Genomic DNA, 16,787 nt, shown 5'->3' on the forward strand with positions numbered 1-16,787 from the left:
ACTTAGAAAATGGACCTAAGATCAACTTAAAGCACTAACATACCCCTCTTCCTAGAAGCTTTCATAACACAAATTTCCTGTGTCTAGTCTCCTGAACGGTAGTGTCATCATTGCTGGAGGCCTCTGTGCGTAGGTTGGGATTAACTCTTATGAATAATTCAAATTAACCCGCATTAACCACCTCCCATTACTGGACTCGAGGTCTTCAGAGGTATTAATACAAACTACAAGGAGAAAAGAGAACGAAATTGGAAAGAAAGGCCGCAAAAGTATTGTGTCATATAGGGAATAGGTTTCCATTTGGGACACGACCAAAGTCAGGGGAGATAGAGATAAAGTAATGGGTACTCTCTTCTTCGTCTCGCCCTTCACCCACATTCTCACACTCTCTCTGTCAATTATTGAAGAAGGCTGGTAAAATTACAGGCAGGCAGGAGAGGTGACACCCGTGACAGGGGTCCTTGAATGGACGTGTTAGAAGATAGATGGGGTGGAATAACTGAGGAGAGAGAAAGAGGGAGAGAGAGAGAGAAAGAGGGAGAGAGAGAGAAAGAGGGAGAGAGAGAGAGAGAGAGGGAGAGAGAGAGAGAAAGAGGGAGAGAGAGAGAGAAAGAGGGAGGGAGAGAGAGAAAGAGGGAGAGAGAGAGAGAAAGAGGGAGAGAGAGGGAAAGAAAGAGCGAGAGAGGGAGAGAGAGAGATAGAGGGAGAGAGAGAGAGAGAGAGGGAAAGAAAGAGCGAGAGAGGGAGAGAGAGAGATAGAGCGAGAGAGGGAGAGAGAGAGTGATGGAGCGAGAGAGGGAAAGTGTGTGTGTTTGTTTCTGTGTGTGTATGAGTGGGTGGGTGGGTGTGTGCCTTCGTATGCATGTGAGCATATGTGTGTAACGCCTACGTGTGTGATACACCAACCCATCTCCAGCCCTCCTGTGAGGGTCTCTGACTGTGAATGTAATTGATTTGGCTTTAATACATGATGAGAGGGCAGGAGATACAGAAGGAAGACTGAGATAGACAGAGAGAGAAAGACATTTTGAAATGTCTTTTTTTTTTCTTTTTGGAACTTCTGTGAGTGTAATGTTTACTGTTAATTTTTATTGTTAATTTCACTTTTATTTATTATCTACATCACTTGCTTTGGCAATGTTAACATACGTTTCACATGCCAATAAAGCCCTTAAATTTCATTTAATTGAAATTGAGAGAGAGACAGAGAGAGAGCGAGAGAGATGGGGAGAGAGAGAGACAGAGAGAGAGAGACAGAGAGAGGAAGAGAGAAAGAGAGAAAGAGAGAGAGAGAGACAGAGAGAGAGAGAGAGAGAGAGAGAGAGAGAGAGAGAGAGAGAGAGAGAGAGAGAGAGAGAGAGAGAGAGAGAGAGAGAGAGAGAGAGAGAGAGAGAGAGACAGAGAGAGAGAGACAGAGAGAGACAGAGAGATAGGGAAAGAGAGATAAACATAGAGGAAGAGGGAGAGACAGAGAGAGAGAGAGAGAGAGAGAGAGGGAAAGAGAGATAAACAGAGAGGGAGAGACAGAGAGGGAGAGACAGAGAGAGAGAGAGAGAGAGAGAGAGCCCCTCCCTAGCCCACAGACCAGCCCCCCCTCTACCCCCTCCAGTCCATAACAGACCAGCCCCCCCTCTACCCCCTCCAGTCCATAACAGACCAGCCCCCCTCTACCCCCTCCAGTCCATAACAGACCAGCCCCCCCCTCTACCCCCTCCAGTCCATAACAGACCAGCCCCCATCTACCCCCTCCAGTCCATAACAGACCAGCCCCCCCTCTACCCCCTCCAGTCCATAACAGACCAGCCCCCATCTACCCCCTCCAGTCCATAACAGACCAGCCACCCCCTCTACCCCCTCCAGTCCATAACAGACCAGCCCCCCTCTACCCCCTCCAGTCCATAACAGACCAGCCCCCCCTCTACCCCCTCCAGTCCATAACAGACCAGCACCCCCTCTACCCCCTCCAGTCCATAACAGACCAGCCCCCCCTCTACCCCCTCCAGTCCAGAACAGACCAGCACCCCCTCTACCCCCTCCAGTCCATAACAGACCAGCCCCCCCTCTACCCCCTCCAGTCCATAACAGACCAGCCCCCCCCCTACCCCCTCCAGTCCATAACAGACCAGCCCCCCTCTACCCCCTCCAGTCCATAACAGACCAGCCCCCCCCTACCCCCTCCAGTCCATAACAGACCAGCACCCCCTCTACCCCCTCCAGTCCATAACAGACCAGCCCCCCCTCTACCCCCTCCAGTCCATAACAGACCAGCACCCCCTCTACCCCCTCCAGTCCATAACAGACCAGCCCCCCTCTACCCCCCTCCAGTCCATAACAGACCAGCTCCAGTCCATAACAGACCAGCCCCCCCATCTACCCCCTCCAGTCCATAACAGACCAGCCCCCCTCTACCCCCTCCAGTCCAGAACAGACCAGCCCCCCCTACCCCCTCCAGTCCATAACAGACCAGCCCCCCCTCTACCCCCTCCAGCCCCCCCTCTACCCCCTCCAGTCCATAACAGACCAGCACCCCCTCTACCCCCTCCAGTCCATAACAGACCAGCCCCCCCTCTACCCCCACCAGCCCCCCCCTCTGCCCCCTCCAGTCCAGAAGAAACACTGGCTGACATCGTCCTGTTGATGGACTCAAATGGGAAGTTTGTTCAGGAGAATAAACGTTTCCCTTTGACATAAAAGGAGAAAGGTGTGGTTCCCAACAATGCAGAGTGCCATGGAGCTGCTTGATAAGGCCCATCTCGGGTCCCCAAGCCACATAATCATACACACCGGAAGCAACGACCTGCGTGCTCAGCAGGAGAGGGTGGTGGACTTCACTACGGGGAGCGATTGAGAAGGCCTCCGCAATCTTCCCCAACTCAAGAACCGTGGTGTCAACCCTTATACAGAGGAAGGACTTCCACCCTGTCACAATCCAAAGAATCTCTCCCGGGACTGTGCCCTGCGACCCAATGTACACCTGGCCCACCATCCCATCCTCGATCTGGACTGTCTCTATGACCCAATGTACACCTGGCCCACCATCCCACCCTCGATCTGGACTGTCCCTATGACCCAATGTACACCTGGCCCACCATCCCACCCTCGATCTGGACTGTCTCTATGACCCAATGTACACCTGGCCCACCATCCCACCCTCGATCTGGACTGTCTGTATAACCCAATGTTTACCTGGCCCACCATCCCACCCTCCATCTGGACTGTCTCTATGACCATGTTCACCTGTACAAGGAGACAGGACCCCATCCTTGCCAAGACTCTCAAGGATGTCGCTTTAAACCGCAGCCCGACCTCTCCACTCAGGAACACCGGAGCAATCTCTCCTGGACAACTTTTAGCCTTAACATTCTCCTTCAGCAATGAAGGTGTACATTTTGCCGTTTGGAACATAAACTTTATATTTGACAAATTAGCCTCCTTGGCTAATCTAAAGAAGCATAAGAGCAAACCAGAAATAACAGATAATGAAAAATGGTTTGATAATGATTGCAAAAATCTAAGAAAGTCATTGAGAAAAATATCTAATCAAAAACACAGAGAGCCAGACAACAAAAATATAGGCCTTCAATTTGGGAAACACTGAAGCAATACAAACACATCCTAAGAATAAAGGAACAGCACATTAGAAATCAGCTGGATGGAATTGAGGAATCCATAGAATCAAACCACTTCTGGGAGAATTGGAATAAATTAAACAAACCTCATCAGGAGGAATTGGCTCTCCAAAATGGGGATATGTGGAGAAATCACTTGGCAAACCTCTACAGCAATATAACAAAGAGCCCAGAACAAAAAGATATACAAGAAAAATTACAAATCCTTGAATCAGCAGTCAAAGACTATCAGAATCTTGTGGATACCCCAATTACAGAAGAAGAATTATTGTAAAAACGACGCACACTCCAACCCAACAAGGCCTGTGGTGCTGATGGTATTTTAAATGAAATGATCAAATATACAGACCACAAATTCCAATTGGCTATACTCAAACTCTTCAACATCATCCTCACTGCAGGTATTTTCCCCGATATTTGGAACCAGGGATTGATCACACCAAGCTATAAAAATGGAGACAAATATGACCCAACTAATTACAGAGGAATTTGAGCAGCAACTTGGGGAAAATTCTCTGCAGTATTATAAATAGCAGACTACACCATTTCCTTGACGAACACAACGTCCTGAGCAGAAGCCAGATTGGATTTCTAAAAAATTATCGCACAACAGACCACATTTACACATTCTAATTGACAAACAAGTAAACCAAAACAAAGGCAAAATCTAGTCGTGTTTTGGAGATTTCAAGAAAGCATTTGATTCAATTTGGCACAAAGGTCTTTTTTATAAACTAATAGAAAGTGATATTGGAGGGAAAACATATGATGTTATTAAATCAATGTACACTAAAAACAAATGTGCAGTTAAAATTGGCAACAAGCAAACAGACTTCTTCTCTCAGGGACGGGGAGTGAAACAGGGCTGTCCAATAAGTCCAACACTATTTAACATCTACATTAATGAATTGACAAAAACATTAGAAGAATCGGCAGCACCTGGACTCTGACCGTTAACCACAGGTTCTGTCAGACCTGGACTCTGACCGTTAACCACAGGTTCTGTCTGGGCTCTGACCGTTAACCACAGGTTCTGTCTGGGCTCTGACCGTTAACCACAGGTTCTGTCTGGGCTCTGACCGTTAACCACAGGTTCTGTCAGACCTGGACTCTGACCGTTAACCACAGGTTCTGTCTGGGCTCTGACTGTTAACCACAGGTTCTGTCTGGGCTCTGACCGTTAACCACAGGTTCTGTCTGGGCTCTGACCGTTAACCACAGGTTCTGTCAGACCTGGGCTCTGACCGTTAACCACAGGTTCTGTTAGACCTGGGCTCTGACCGTTAACCACAGGTTCTGTCAGACCTGGGCTCTGACCGTTAACCACAGGTTCTGTCTGGGCTCTGACCGTTAACCACAGGTTCTGTCAGACCTGGACTCTGACCGTTAACCACAGGTTCTGTCTGGGCTCTGACTGTTAACCACAGGTGCTGTCTGGGCTCTGACCGTTAACCACAGGTTCTGTCAGACCTGGACTCTGACCGTTAACCACAGGTTCTGTTAGACGCTGGGCTCTGTCTGTTAACCACAGGTTCTGTCTGGGCTCTGACCGTTAACCACAGGTTCTGTCTGGGCTCTGACCGTTAACCACAGGTTCTGTACAGCCCTGGGCTCTGTCCTTAACCACAGGTTCGGTTAGACCTGGGCTGCTGACCGTTAACCACAGGTTCTGTCAGACCTGGGCTCTGACCGTTAACCACAAGGTTCTGTGCAGACCTGGGCTGCTGACCGTTAACCACAGGTTCTGTGCAGATCCTGGGCTCTGACCGTTAACCACAGGTTCTGTCAGACCTGGGCTCTGACCGTTAACCACAGGTTCTGTCAGACCTGGGCTCTGACCGTTAACCACAGGTTCTGTTAGACCTGGACTCTGACCGTTAACCACAGGTTCTGTCAGACCTGGACTCTGACCGTTAACCACAGGTTCTGTCTGGGCTCTGACCGTTAACCACAGGTTCTGTCTGGGCTCTGACCGTTAACCACAGGTTCTGTCTGGGTTCTGACCGTTAACCACAGGTTCTGTCAGACCTGGACTCTGACCGTTAACCACAGGTTCTGTCTGGGCTCTGACCGTTAACCACAGGTTCTGTCTGGGCTCTGACCGTTAACCACAGGTTCTGTCAGACCTGGGCTCTGACCGTTAACCACAGGTTCTGTCTGGGCTCTGACCGTTAACCACAGGTTCTGTCTGGGCTCTGACCGTTAACCACAGGTTCTGTCTGGGCTCTGACCGTTAACCACAGGTTCTGTTAGACCTGGGCTCTGACCGTTAACCACAGGTTCTGTTAGACCTGGGCTCTGACCGTTAACCACAGGTTCTGTCAGACCTGGGCTCTGACCGTTAACCACAGGTTCTGTCTGGGCTCTGACCGTTAACCACAGGTTCTGTCAGACCTGGACTCTGACCGTTAACCACAGGTTCTGTCTGGGCTCTGACTGTTAACCACAGGTTCTGTCTGGGCTCTGACCGTTAACCACAGGTTCTGTCAGACCTGGACTCTGACCGTTAACCACAGGTTCTGTTAGACCTGGGCTCTGACTGTTAACCACAGGTTCTGTCTGGGCTCTGACCGTTAACCACAGGTTCTGTCTGGGCTCTGACCGTTAACCACAGGTTCTGTCAGCCCTGGGCTCTGACCGTTAACCACAGGTTCGGTTAGACCTGGGCTCTGACCGTTAACCACAGGTTCTGTCAGACCTGGGCTCTGACCGTTAACCACAGGTTCTGTCAGACCTGGGCTCTGACCGTTAACCACAGGTTCTGTTAGACCTGGACTCTGACCGTTAACCACAGGTTCTGTCAGACCTGGACTCTGACCGTTAACCACAGGTTCTGTCTGGGCTCTGACCGTTAACCACAGGTTCTGTCTGGGCTCTGACCGTTAACCACAGGTTCTGTCTGGGCTCTGACCGTTAACCACAGGTTCTGTCAGACCTGGACTCTGACCGTTAACCACAGGTTCTGTCTGGGCTCTGACTGTTAACCACAGGTTCTGTCTGGACTCTGACCGTTAACCACAGGTTCTGTTAGACCTGGGCTCTGACCGTTAACCACAGGTTCTGTCAGACCTGGACTCTGACCGTTAACCACAGCTTCTGTCTGGGCTCTGACTGTTAACCACAGGTTCTGTCTGGGCTCTGACCGTTAACCACAGGTTCTGTCAGACCTGGGCTCTGACCGTTAACCACAGGTTCTGTCTGGGCTCTGACCGTTAACCACAGGTTCTGTCAGACCTGGACTCTGACCGTTAACCACAGGTTCTGTCTGGGCTCTGACTGTTAACCACAGGTTCTGTCTGGACTCTGACCGTTAACCACAGGTTCTGTTAGACCTGGGCTCTGACCGTTAACCACAGGTTCTGTCAGACCTGGACTCTGACCGTTAACCACAGGTTCTGTCTGGGCTCTGACTGTTAACCACAGGTTCTGTCTGGGCTCTGACCGTTAACCACAGGTTCTGTTAGACCTGGGCTCTGACCGTTAACCACAGGTTCTGTTAGACCTGGGCTCTGACCGTTAACCACAGGTTCTGTCAGACCTGGGCTCTGACCGTTAACCACAGGTTCTGTCAGACCTGGGCTCTGACCGTTAACCACAGGTTCTGTCAGACCTGGGCTCTGACCGTTAACCACAGGTTCTGTCAGACCTGGGCTCTGACCGTTAACCACAGGTTCTGTCTGGGCTCTGACCGTTAACCACAGGTTCTGTCAGACCTGGACTCTGACCGTTAACCACAGGTTCTGTCTGGGCTCTGACTGTTAACCACAGGTTCTGTCTGGGCTCTGACCGTTAACCACAGGTTCTGTCAGACCTGGACTCTGACCGTTAACCACAGGTTCTGTTAGACCTGGGCTCTGACTGTTAACCACAGGTTCTGTCTGGGCTCTGACCGTTAACCACAGGTTCTGTCTGGGCTCTGACCGTTAACCACAGGTTCTGTCAGCCCTGGGCTCTGACCGTTAACCACAGGTTCGGTTAGACCTGGGCTCTGACCGTTAACCACAGGTTCTGTCAGACCTGGGCTCTGACCGTTAACCACAGGTTCTGTCAGACCTGGGCTCTGACCGTTAACCACAGGTTCTGTCAGACCTGGACTCTGACCGTTAACCACAGGTTCTGTCTGGGCTCTGACCGTTAACCACAGGTTCTGTCTGGGCTCTGACCGTTAACCACAGGTTCTGTCTGGGCTCTGACCGTTAACCACAGGTTCTGTCAGACCTGGACTCTGACCGTTAACCACAGGTTCTGTCTGGGCTCTGACTGTTAACCACAGGTTCTGTCTGGACTCTGACCGTTAACCACAGGTTCTGTTAGACCTGGGCTCTGACCGTTAACCACAGGTTCTGTCAGACCTGGACTCTGACCGTTAACCACAGCTTCTGTCTGGGCTCTGACTGTTAACCACAGGTTCTGTCTGGGCTCTGACCGTTAACCACAGGTTCTGTTAGACCTGGGCTCTGACCGTTAACCACAGGTTCTGTCTGGGCTCTGACCGTTAACCACAGGTTCTGTCAGACCTGGACTCTGACCGTTAACCACAGGTTCTGTCTGGGCTCTGACTGTTAACCACAGGTTCTGTCTGGACTCTGACCGTTAACCACAGGTTCTGTTAGACCTGGGCTCTGACCGTTAACCACAGGTTCTGTCAGACCTGGACTCTGACCGTTAACCACAGGTTCTGTCTGGGCTCTGACTGTTAACCACAGGTTCTGTCTGGGCTCTGACCGTTAACCACAGGTTCTGTTAGACCTGGGCTCTGACCGTTAACCACAGGTTCTGTTAGACCTGGACTCTGACCGTTAACCACAGGTTCTGTTAGACCTGGGCTCTGACCGTTAACCACAGGTTCTGTCAGACCTGGGCTCTGACCGTTAACCACAGGTTCTGTTAGACCTGGACTCTGACCGTTAACCACAGGTTCTGTTAGACCTGGGCTCTGACCGTTAACCACAGGTTCTGTCTGGGCTCTGACCGTTAACCACAGGTTCTGTCAGACCTGGGCTCTGACCGTTAACCACAGGTTCTGTCTGGGCTCTGACCGTTAACCACAGGTTCTGTCAGACCTGGACTCTGACCGTTAACCACAGGTTCTGTCTGGGCTCTGACTGTTAACCACAGGTTCTGTCTGGGCTCTGACCGTTAACCACAGGTTCTGTCAGACCTGGACTCTGACCGTTAACCACAGGTTCTGTTAGACCTGGGCTCTGACTGTTAACCACAGGTTCTGTCTGGGCTCTGACCGTTAACCACAGGTTCTGTCTGGGCTCTGACCGTTAACCACAGGTTCTGTCAGCCCTGGGCTCTGACCGTTAACCACAGGTTCGGTTAGACCTGGGCTCTGACCGTTAACCACAGGTTCTGTCAGACCTGGGCTCTGACCGTTAACCACAGGTTCTGTCAGACCTGGGCTCTGACCGTTAACCACAGGTTCTGTCAGACCTGGACTCTGACCGTTAACCACAGGTTCTGTCTGGGCTCTGACCGTTAACCACAGGTTCTGTCTGGGCTCTGACCGTTAACCACAGGTTCTGTCTGGGCTCTGACCGTTAACCACAGGTTCTGTCAGACCTGGACTCTGACCGTTAACCACAGGTTCTGTCTGGGCTCTGACTGTTAACCACAGGTTCTGTCTGGACTCTGACCGTTAACCACAGGTTCTGTTAGACCTGGGCTCTGACCGTTAACCACAGGTTCTGTCAGACCTGGACTCTGACCGTTAACCACAGGTTCTGTCTGGGCTCTGACTGTTAACCACAGGTTCTGTCTGGGCTCTGACCGTTAACCACAGGTTCTGTTAGACCTGGGCTCTGACCGTTAACCACAGGTTCTGTTAGACCTGGGCTCTGACCGTTAACCACAGGTTCTGTCAGACCTGGGCTCTGACCGTTAACCACAGGTTCTGTTAGACCTGGACTCTGACCGTTAACCACAGGTTCTGTTAGACCTGGACTCTGACCGTTAACCACAGGTTCTGTTAGACCTGGGCTCTGACCGTTAACCACAGGTTCTGTCAGACCTGGGCTCTGACCGTTAACCACAGGTTCTGTCAGACCTGGGCCCTGACCGTTAACCACAGGTTCTGTCAGACCTGGGCTCTGACCGTTAATCACAGGTTCTGTCAGACCTGGACTCTGACCGTTAACCACAGGTTCTGTCTGGGCTCTGACCGTTAACCACAGGTTCTGTCTGGGCTCTGACCGTTAACCACAGGTTCTGTCAGACCTGGGCTCTGACCGTTAACCACAGGTTCTGTCTGGGCTCTGACCGTTAACCACAGGTTCTGTTAGACCTGGGCTCTGACCGTTAACCACAGGTTCTGTTAGACCTGGGCTCTGACCGTTAAGCTAAAAAGAACAAATATAATGATATTCCAAAAAAGGTCCGGAAATCAGAATGACAAATATAAATTCTATTTGGACACAGTTCTTTTAGAACACACCAAAAACTACACGTATCTGGGACTAAATATCAGCAACACAGGTAGCTTTCACATGGCTGTGAACGAGCTGAGAGACAAAGCAAGAAGAGCATTCTATGCCATTAAAAGGAACATTAAAATCGAAATTCCAATTAGAATCTGGCTCAAAATGTTCCAATCGGTTATAGAACCAATTGCTCTATATGGCAGTGAAGTATGGTGTCCAGTCTCTAACAATGAATTTACCAAATGGGACAAACATCCAATCGAAATACTGCGTGCAGAGTTTTGCAAGACTGTATTGCAAGTACAAAGAAAAACTCCAATAAACACATGTAGAGCAGAATTGGGCCAATAACCCCTCCTCATTCGAATAGAAAAAAGAGCCATCAAATTTTACAACCGTCTAAAAACAAGTGACCCCAAAACATTCCATCACAGCTCTACAACGTCAAGAGATGAAACCAGAGAAGAGACCAGGATTGACACCCCCGACAACATCATCATCCACACTGGCACAAACAACCTTCATGCCAAAGGTGAAAATGTATCTGGGGCAATGAGAAGAGTGGCAGAACGGGCACAGGCTATGTTCCCAACAACCAAAAGAGTTGTGTCCACCCTCCTACCAAGAAAATACTTCGCAGGACAGTTGATGGACAATATAAATCCAACAGATCACTGTGGACTGAGCCTCACTGCTCAACGTCAGAACGGCTCACCACCCCACTCTGACATGTCAACACTTATACCATAATGTACATCTGGATCAGGACAGTATCAGAACCTTTGCTAAGGACCTAAAAGATGCTACACTTGGCAGGGACCCACACACCCATCACCCCAGCAACAGAGGTCCCCCGCCTCACCTTCTGAAACAACAGTACCTCCACCATCCCCAGGAGAAAAGAGCCAGACACGGCTTATTACAGCACAGCTCTACTAGACCCCATTACAACACAGCTCTACTAGACCCCATCACAACACAGCTCTACTAGACCCCATTACAACACAGCTCTACTAGACCCCATTACAACACAGCTCTACTAGACCCCATTACAGCACAGCTCTACTAGACCAGGCCCATCACAACACAGCTCTACTAGACCCCATTACAACACAGCTCTACTAGACCCCATTACAACACAGCTCTACTAGACCCCATTACAACACAGCTCTACTAGACCCCATTACAACACAGCTCTACTAGACCCCATTACAACACAGCTCTACTAGACCAGGCCCATTACAACACAGCTCTACTAGACCAGGCCCATTACAACACAGCTCTACTAGACCAGGCCCATTACAACACAGCTCTACTAGACCCCATTACAACACAGCTCTACTAGACCAGGCCCATTACAACACAGCTCTACTAGACCAGGCCCATTACAACACAGCTCTACTAGACCCCATTACAACACAGCTCTACTAGACCCCATTACAACACAGCTCTACTAGACCACCCAACACAACACAGCTCTACTAGACCAGGCCCAACACAACACAGCTCTACTAGACCCCATCACAACACAGCTCTACTAGACCAGGCCCATTACAACACAGCTCTACTAGACCCCATTACAACACAGCTCTACTAGACCAGGCCCATTACAACACAGCTCTACTAGACCAGGCCCATTACAACACAGCTCTACTAGACCCCATTACAACACAGCTCTACTAGACCCCATTACAACACAGCTCTACTAGACCCCATTACAACACAGCTCTACTAGACCAGGCCCATTACAACACAGCTCTACTAGACCAGGCCCATTACAACACAGCTCTACTAGACCCCATTACAACACAGCTCTACTAGACCAGGCCCATTACAACACAGCTCTACTAGACCCCATTACAACACAGCATGTATCATTCACATCGTCCTGTGAGAGTCAGAGACGAGGGGTAGGAGGAAGGAGGGTTGGAGGTTCCTGTGGGGTCAGAGCCGAGGGGTAGGAGGAAGGAGGGTTGGAGGTTCCTGTGGGGTCGGGGACGAGGGGTAGGAGGAAGGAGGGTTGGAGGTTCCTGTGGGGTCGGGGACGAGGGGTAGGAGGAAGGAGGGTTGGAGGTTCCTGTGGGGTCGGGGACGAGGGGTAGGAGGAAGGAGGGTTGGAGGTTCCTGTGGGGTCGGGGAAGAGGGGTAGGAGGAAGGAGGGTTGGAGGTTCCTGTGGGGTCAGAGACGAGGGGTAGGAGGAAGGAGGGTTGGAGGTTCCTGTGGGGTCGGGGACGAGGGGTAGGAGGAAGGAGGGTTGGAGGTTCCTGTGGGGTCAGAGACGAGGGGTAGGAGGAAGGAGGGTTGGAGGTTCCTGTGGGGTCAGAGACGAGGGGTAGGAGGAAGGAGGGTTGGAGGTTCCTGTGGGGTCGGGGACGAGGGGTAGGAGGAAGGAGGGTTGGAGGTTCCTGTGGGGTCGGGGACGAGGGGTAGGAGGAAGGAGGGTTGGAGGTTCCTGTGGGGTCGGGGACGAGGGGTAGGAGGAAGGAGGGTTGGAGGTTCCTGTGGGGTCGGGGACGAGGGGTAGGAGGAAGGAGGGTTGGAGGTTCCTGTGGGGTCGGGGACGAGGGGTAGGAGGAAGGAGGGTTGGAGGTTCCTGTGGGGTCGGGGACGAGGGGTAGGAGGAAGGAGGGTTGGAGGTTCCTGTGGGGTCGGGGACGAGGGGTAGGAGGAAGGAGGGTTGGAGGTTCCTGTGGGGTCGGGGACGAGGGGTAGGAGGAAGGAGGGTTGGAGGTTCCTGTGGGGTCGGGGACGAGGGGTAGGAGGAAGGAGGGTTGGAGGTTCCTGTGGGGTCGGGGACGAGGGGTAGGAGGAAGGAGGGTTGGAGGTTCCTGTGGGGTCGGGGACGAGGGGTAGGAGGAAGGAGGGTTGGAGGTTCCTGTGGGGTCGGGGACGAGGGGTAGGAGGAAGGAGGGTTGGAGGTTCCAGTGGAGTCTGTTCTTCCATGGTTGTCACATTGTCACACAGCTAGTGTCATCTACTGTCCAGCAACACTATTATCCCCTAACACACACACACACACACACACACACACACACACACACACACACACACACACACACACACACACACACACACACACACACACACATCCATCTCTCTAGCACTTCCCACCCTCTGTCCCCAGACCCTTGTAAAATCCTCCTCACCCCTCCATCCCTCCATCCCTCCCTCCAAAGACCCTTGTTTCATCTCCACCACTCCATCCCTCCCTCCCTCCCTCCCTCCCTCCCTCCCCAGCCCCACGTGGCTTTATGGCCTTATCTTCCTGGAACACTCCAAACCAGGCCTTGCTCGCTAACAGGCTTTCTGGGTAATCTTCTGCTCTGACAACCGTTTCAGCACTACAGAGAAAGAGAGAGATGGAGATTCCTCTGGTTTTATTCATGGGTCTGTTGTATTTAATATCTGTTCTCTATTCTCTCTCTCTCTCTCTCTCTCTCTCTCCCTCCCATCTCCCCAGTGCCTTGTGGGGGTAACATAAAGTCAGACAACGGGACTATCTTCTCTCCTGGTTACCCGCAGGAGTACCCCACCTCCGCTGACTGTACCTGGCTGATCACCGTAGCAACAGGGCTGGGTGTCAGACTCAACTTTACCCTGCTGCAGGTCCATGGGCCACATGACTTCATCACTGTCTGGTGAGTATATATATATATATATATATATATATATATATATATATATATTAACCTTTATTTAACCAAGAAAAGTCAGAAGTCCTTAGGAAACAGTCAGACATACAACAGAAGCACACATACAGGGTAATCTGTAGGCATAACTATACATCCAGATTCATAAAGTTGATATAATATAACGACATGTTCTGTACATCTATGGCTATGTCTCAAATGGCACCCTATTCCAGATATATTAATAGGGTGGACTTTGGGATGCCGTCTATCACTGTATAGGGAATAGGGTGGACTTTGGGATGCCGTCTATCACTGTATAGGGAATAGGGTGGACTTTGGGATGCCGTCTATCACTATATATAGGGAATAGGGTGGACTTTGGGATGCCGTCTATCACTATATATAGGGAATAGGGTGGACTTTGGGATGCCGTCTATCACTATATAGGGAATAGGGTGGACTTTGGGATGCCGTCTATCACTGTATAGGGAATAGGGTGGACTTTGGGATGCCGTCTATCACTATATATAGGGAATAGGGTGGACTTTGGGATGCCGTCTATCACTATATATAGGGAATAGGGTGGACTTTGGGATGCCGTCTATCACTATATAGGGAATAGGGTGGACTTTGGGATGCCGTCTATCACTATATATAGGGAATAGGGTGGACTTTGGGATGCCGTCTATCACTATATATAGGGAATAGGGTGGACTTTGGGATGCCGTCTATCACTATATATAGGGAATAGGGTGGACTTTGGGATGCCGTCTATCACTGTATAGGGAATAGGGTGGACTTTGGGATGCCGCCTACTGTGACTGAATGCTCCTGGTTAACCTTGGAAGGCAGCTTGAGTTATGTTTGTTGTCTTAGAGGTAAAAATACATTACATAAGATACAGTTCATTTGTTTATTGTTGACGTTGTTGTTGTTGTTGCCCTTGTGCTAAATTGTGTTGTTGTGAAAATGTACTACTTGTGAGTCTGTCTCTTGAATTGGATCAAGGCCTACACAATATATCCTGTTGTTCTCAAAGGATATTGTAAGGAAAGTGGACCATGTCTTTGTCCATAGAACCCTGCATTTGTCAGACACAGCTGAACAAGATAGTAGATGTCCTTGTGTTTCTCTCTCTCTCTCTCTCTCTCTCTCTCTCTCTCTCTCTCTCTCTCTGTCTCTCTCTCTCTGTCTCTCTCTCTCTCTCTGACCAGGTCTCTCTCTCTCTCTCTGACCAGGTCTCTCTCTCTCTCTCTCTCTCTCTCTCTCTCTCTCTCTCTCTCTCTCTCTCTCTCTCTCTCTCTCTCTCTCTCTCTCTCTCTCTCTCTCTCTCTCTCTCTAACCTTTGTCTTTTCCATGTTGGCTTTGTTTATATATTCAGAATGCAGGGCAGGGATAGGATTTAACCTGCGTGATGTTGCCAGTGTCCCTCCATGTCCCCTTTGTGACTTCCCTCCATGTCCCCTCTGTGACTTCCCTCCATGTCCCCTTTGTGACTTCCCTCCATGTCCCCTTTGTGACTTCCCTCCATGTCCCCTCTGTGACTTCCCTCCCTGTCCCCTCTGTGACTTCCCTCCATGTCCCCTTTGTGACTTCCCTCCATGTCCCCTCCGTGACTTCCCTCCATGTCCCCTCCGTGACTTCCCTCCATGTCCCCTCTGTGACTTCCCTCCATGTCCCCTCTGTGACTTCCCTCCATGTCCCCTCTGTGACTTCCCTCCATGTCCCCTCTGTGACTTCCCTCCATGTCCCCTCTGTGACTTCCCTCCATGTCCTCTCTGTGACTTCCCTCCATGTCCCCTCTGTGACTTCCCTCCATGTCCCCTCTGTGACTTCCCTCCATGTCCCCTCCGTGACTTCCCTCCATGTCCCCTTTGTGACTTCCCTCCATGTCCCCTCTGTGACTTCCCTCCATGTCCCCTCTGTGACTTCCCTCCATGTCCCCCTGTGACTTCCCTCCATGTCCCCTCTGTGACTTCCCTCCATGTCCCCTCTGTGACTTCCCTCCATGTCCCCTCTGTGACTTCCCTCCATGTCCCCTCTGTGACTTCCCTCCATGTCCCCTCTGTGACTTCCCTCCATGTCCCCTCTGTGACTTCCCTCCATGTCCCCTCTGTGACTTCCCTCCATGTCCCCTCTGTGACTTCCCTCCATGTCCCCTCTGTGACTTCCCTCCATGTCCCCTCTGTGACTTCCCTCCATGTCCCCTTTGTGACTTCCCTCCATGTCCTCTCTGTGACTTCCTTCCCTGTCCCCTCTGTGACTTCCTTCCCTGTCCCCTCTGTGACTTCCCTCCATGTCCCCTCTGTGACTTCCCTCCATGTCCCCTCTGTGACTTCCCTCCATGTCCCCTCTGTGACTTCCCTCCATGTCCCCTCTGTGACTTCCCTCCATGTCCCCTCTGTGACTTCCCTCCATGTCCCCTCTGTGACTTCCCTCCATGTCCCCTCTGTGACTTCCCTCCATGTCCCCTCTGTGACTTCCCTCCATGTCCCCTCTGTGACTTCCCTCCATGTCCCCTTTGTGACTTCCCTCCATGTCCCCTCCGTGACTTCCCTCCATGTCCCCTCCGTGACTTCCCTCCATGTCCCCTCTGTGACTTCCCTCCATGTCCCCTCTGTGACTTCCCTCCATGTCCCCTCTGTGACTTCCCTCCATGTCCCCTCTGTGACTTCCCTCCATGTCCCCTCCGTGACTTCCCTCCATGTCCCCTCTGTGACTTCCCTCCATGTCCCCTCTGTGACTTCCCTCCATGTCCCCTCTGTGACTTCCCTCCATGTCCCCTCTGTGACTTCCCTCCATGTCCCCTCTGTGACTTCCCTCCATGTCCCCTCTGTGACTTCCCTCCATGTCCCCTCCGTGACTTCCCTCCATGTCCCCTCTGTGACTTCCCTCCATGTCCCCTCTGTGACTTCCCTCCATGTCCCCTCCGTGACTTCCCTCCATGTCCCCTCCGTGACTTCCCTCCATGTCCCCTCTGTGACTTCTAGGAATATTTCAACCCACTTAACCCAAACGTCATTGTTGCTTTGACAAAGTCTGAAGATGACGCTGTATTATTGTATTTATTATGAGACCTTCATTCATGTCCCTCATTTTA

At 51.2% G+C, this 16,787-nt stretch overlaps 1 protein-coding gene across 1 annotated transcript in view; it reads left to right on the top strand.

Annotated features, from left to right (window-relative positions):
- The window catches only part of csmd2 (CUB and Sushi multiple domains 2), a 776,204-nt gene that overhangs the window by 608,580 nt on the left and 150,837 nt on the right, over nt 1-16,787 (top strand). Inside the window, exon 44 of the mRNA XM_045695078.1 lies at nt 13,516-13,693. Within this exon, the coding sequence (XP_045551034.1) occupies nt 13,516-13,693 (178 nt within the window). The remainder of the gene's footprint in view (nt 1-13,515; nt 13,694-16,787) is intronic.

The sequence above is a fragment of the Salmo salar genome, chromosome ssa14 (assembly GCF_905237065.1).
Source record: "Salmo salar chromosome ssa14, Ssal_v3.1, whole genome shotgun sequence".
Classification (NCBI taxonomy): Eukaryota; Metazoa; Chordata; class Actinopteri; order Salmoniformes; family Salmonidae; genus Salmo; species Salmo salar.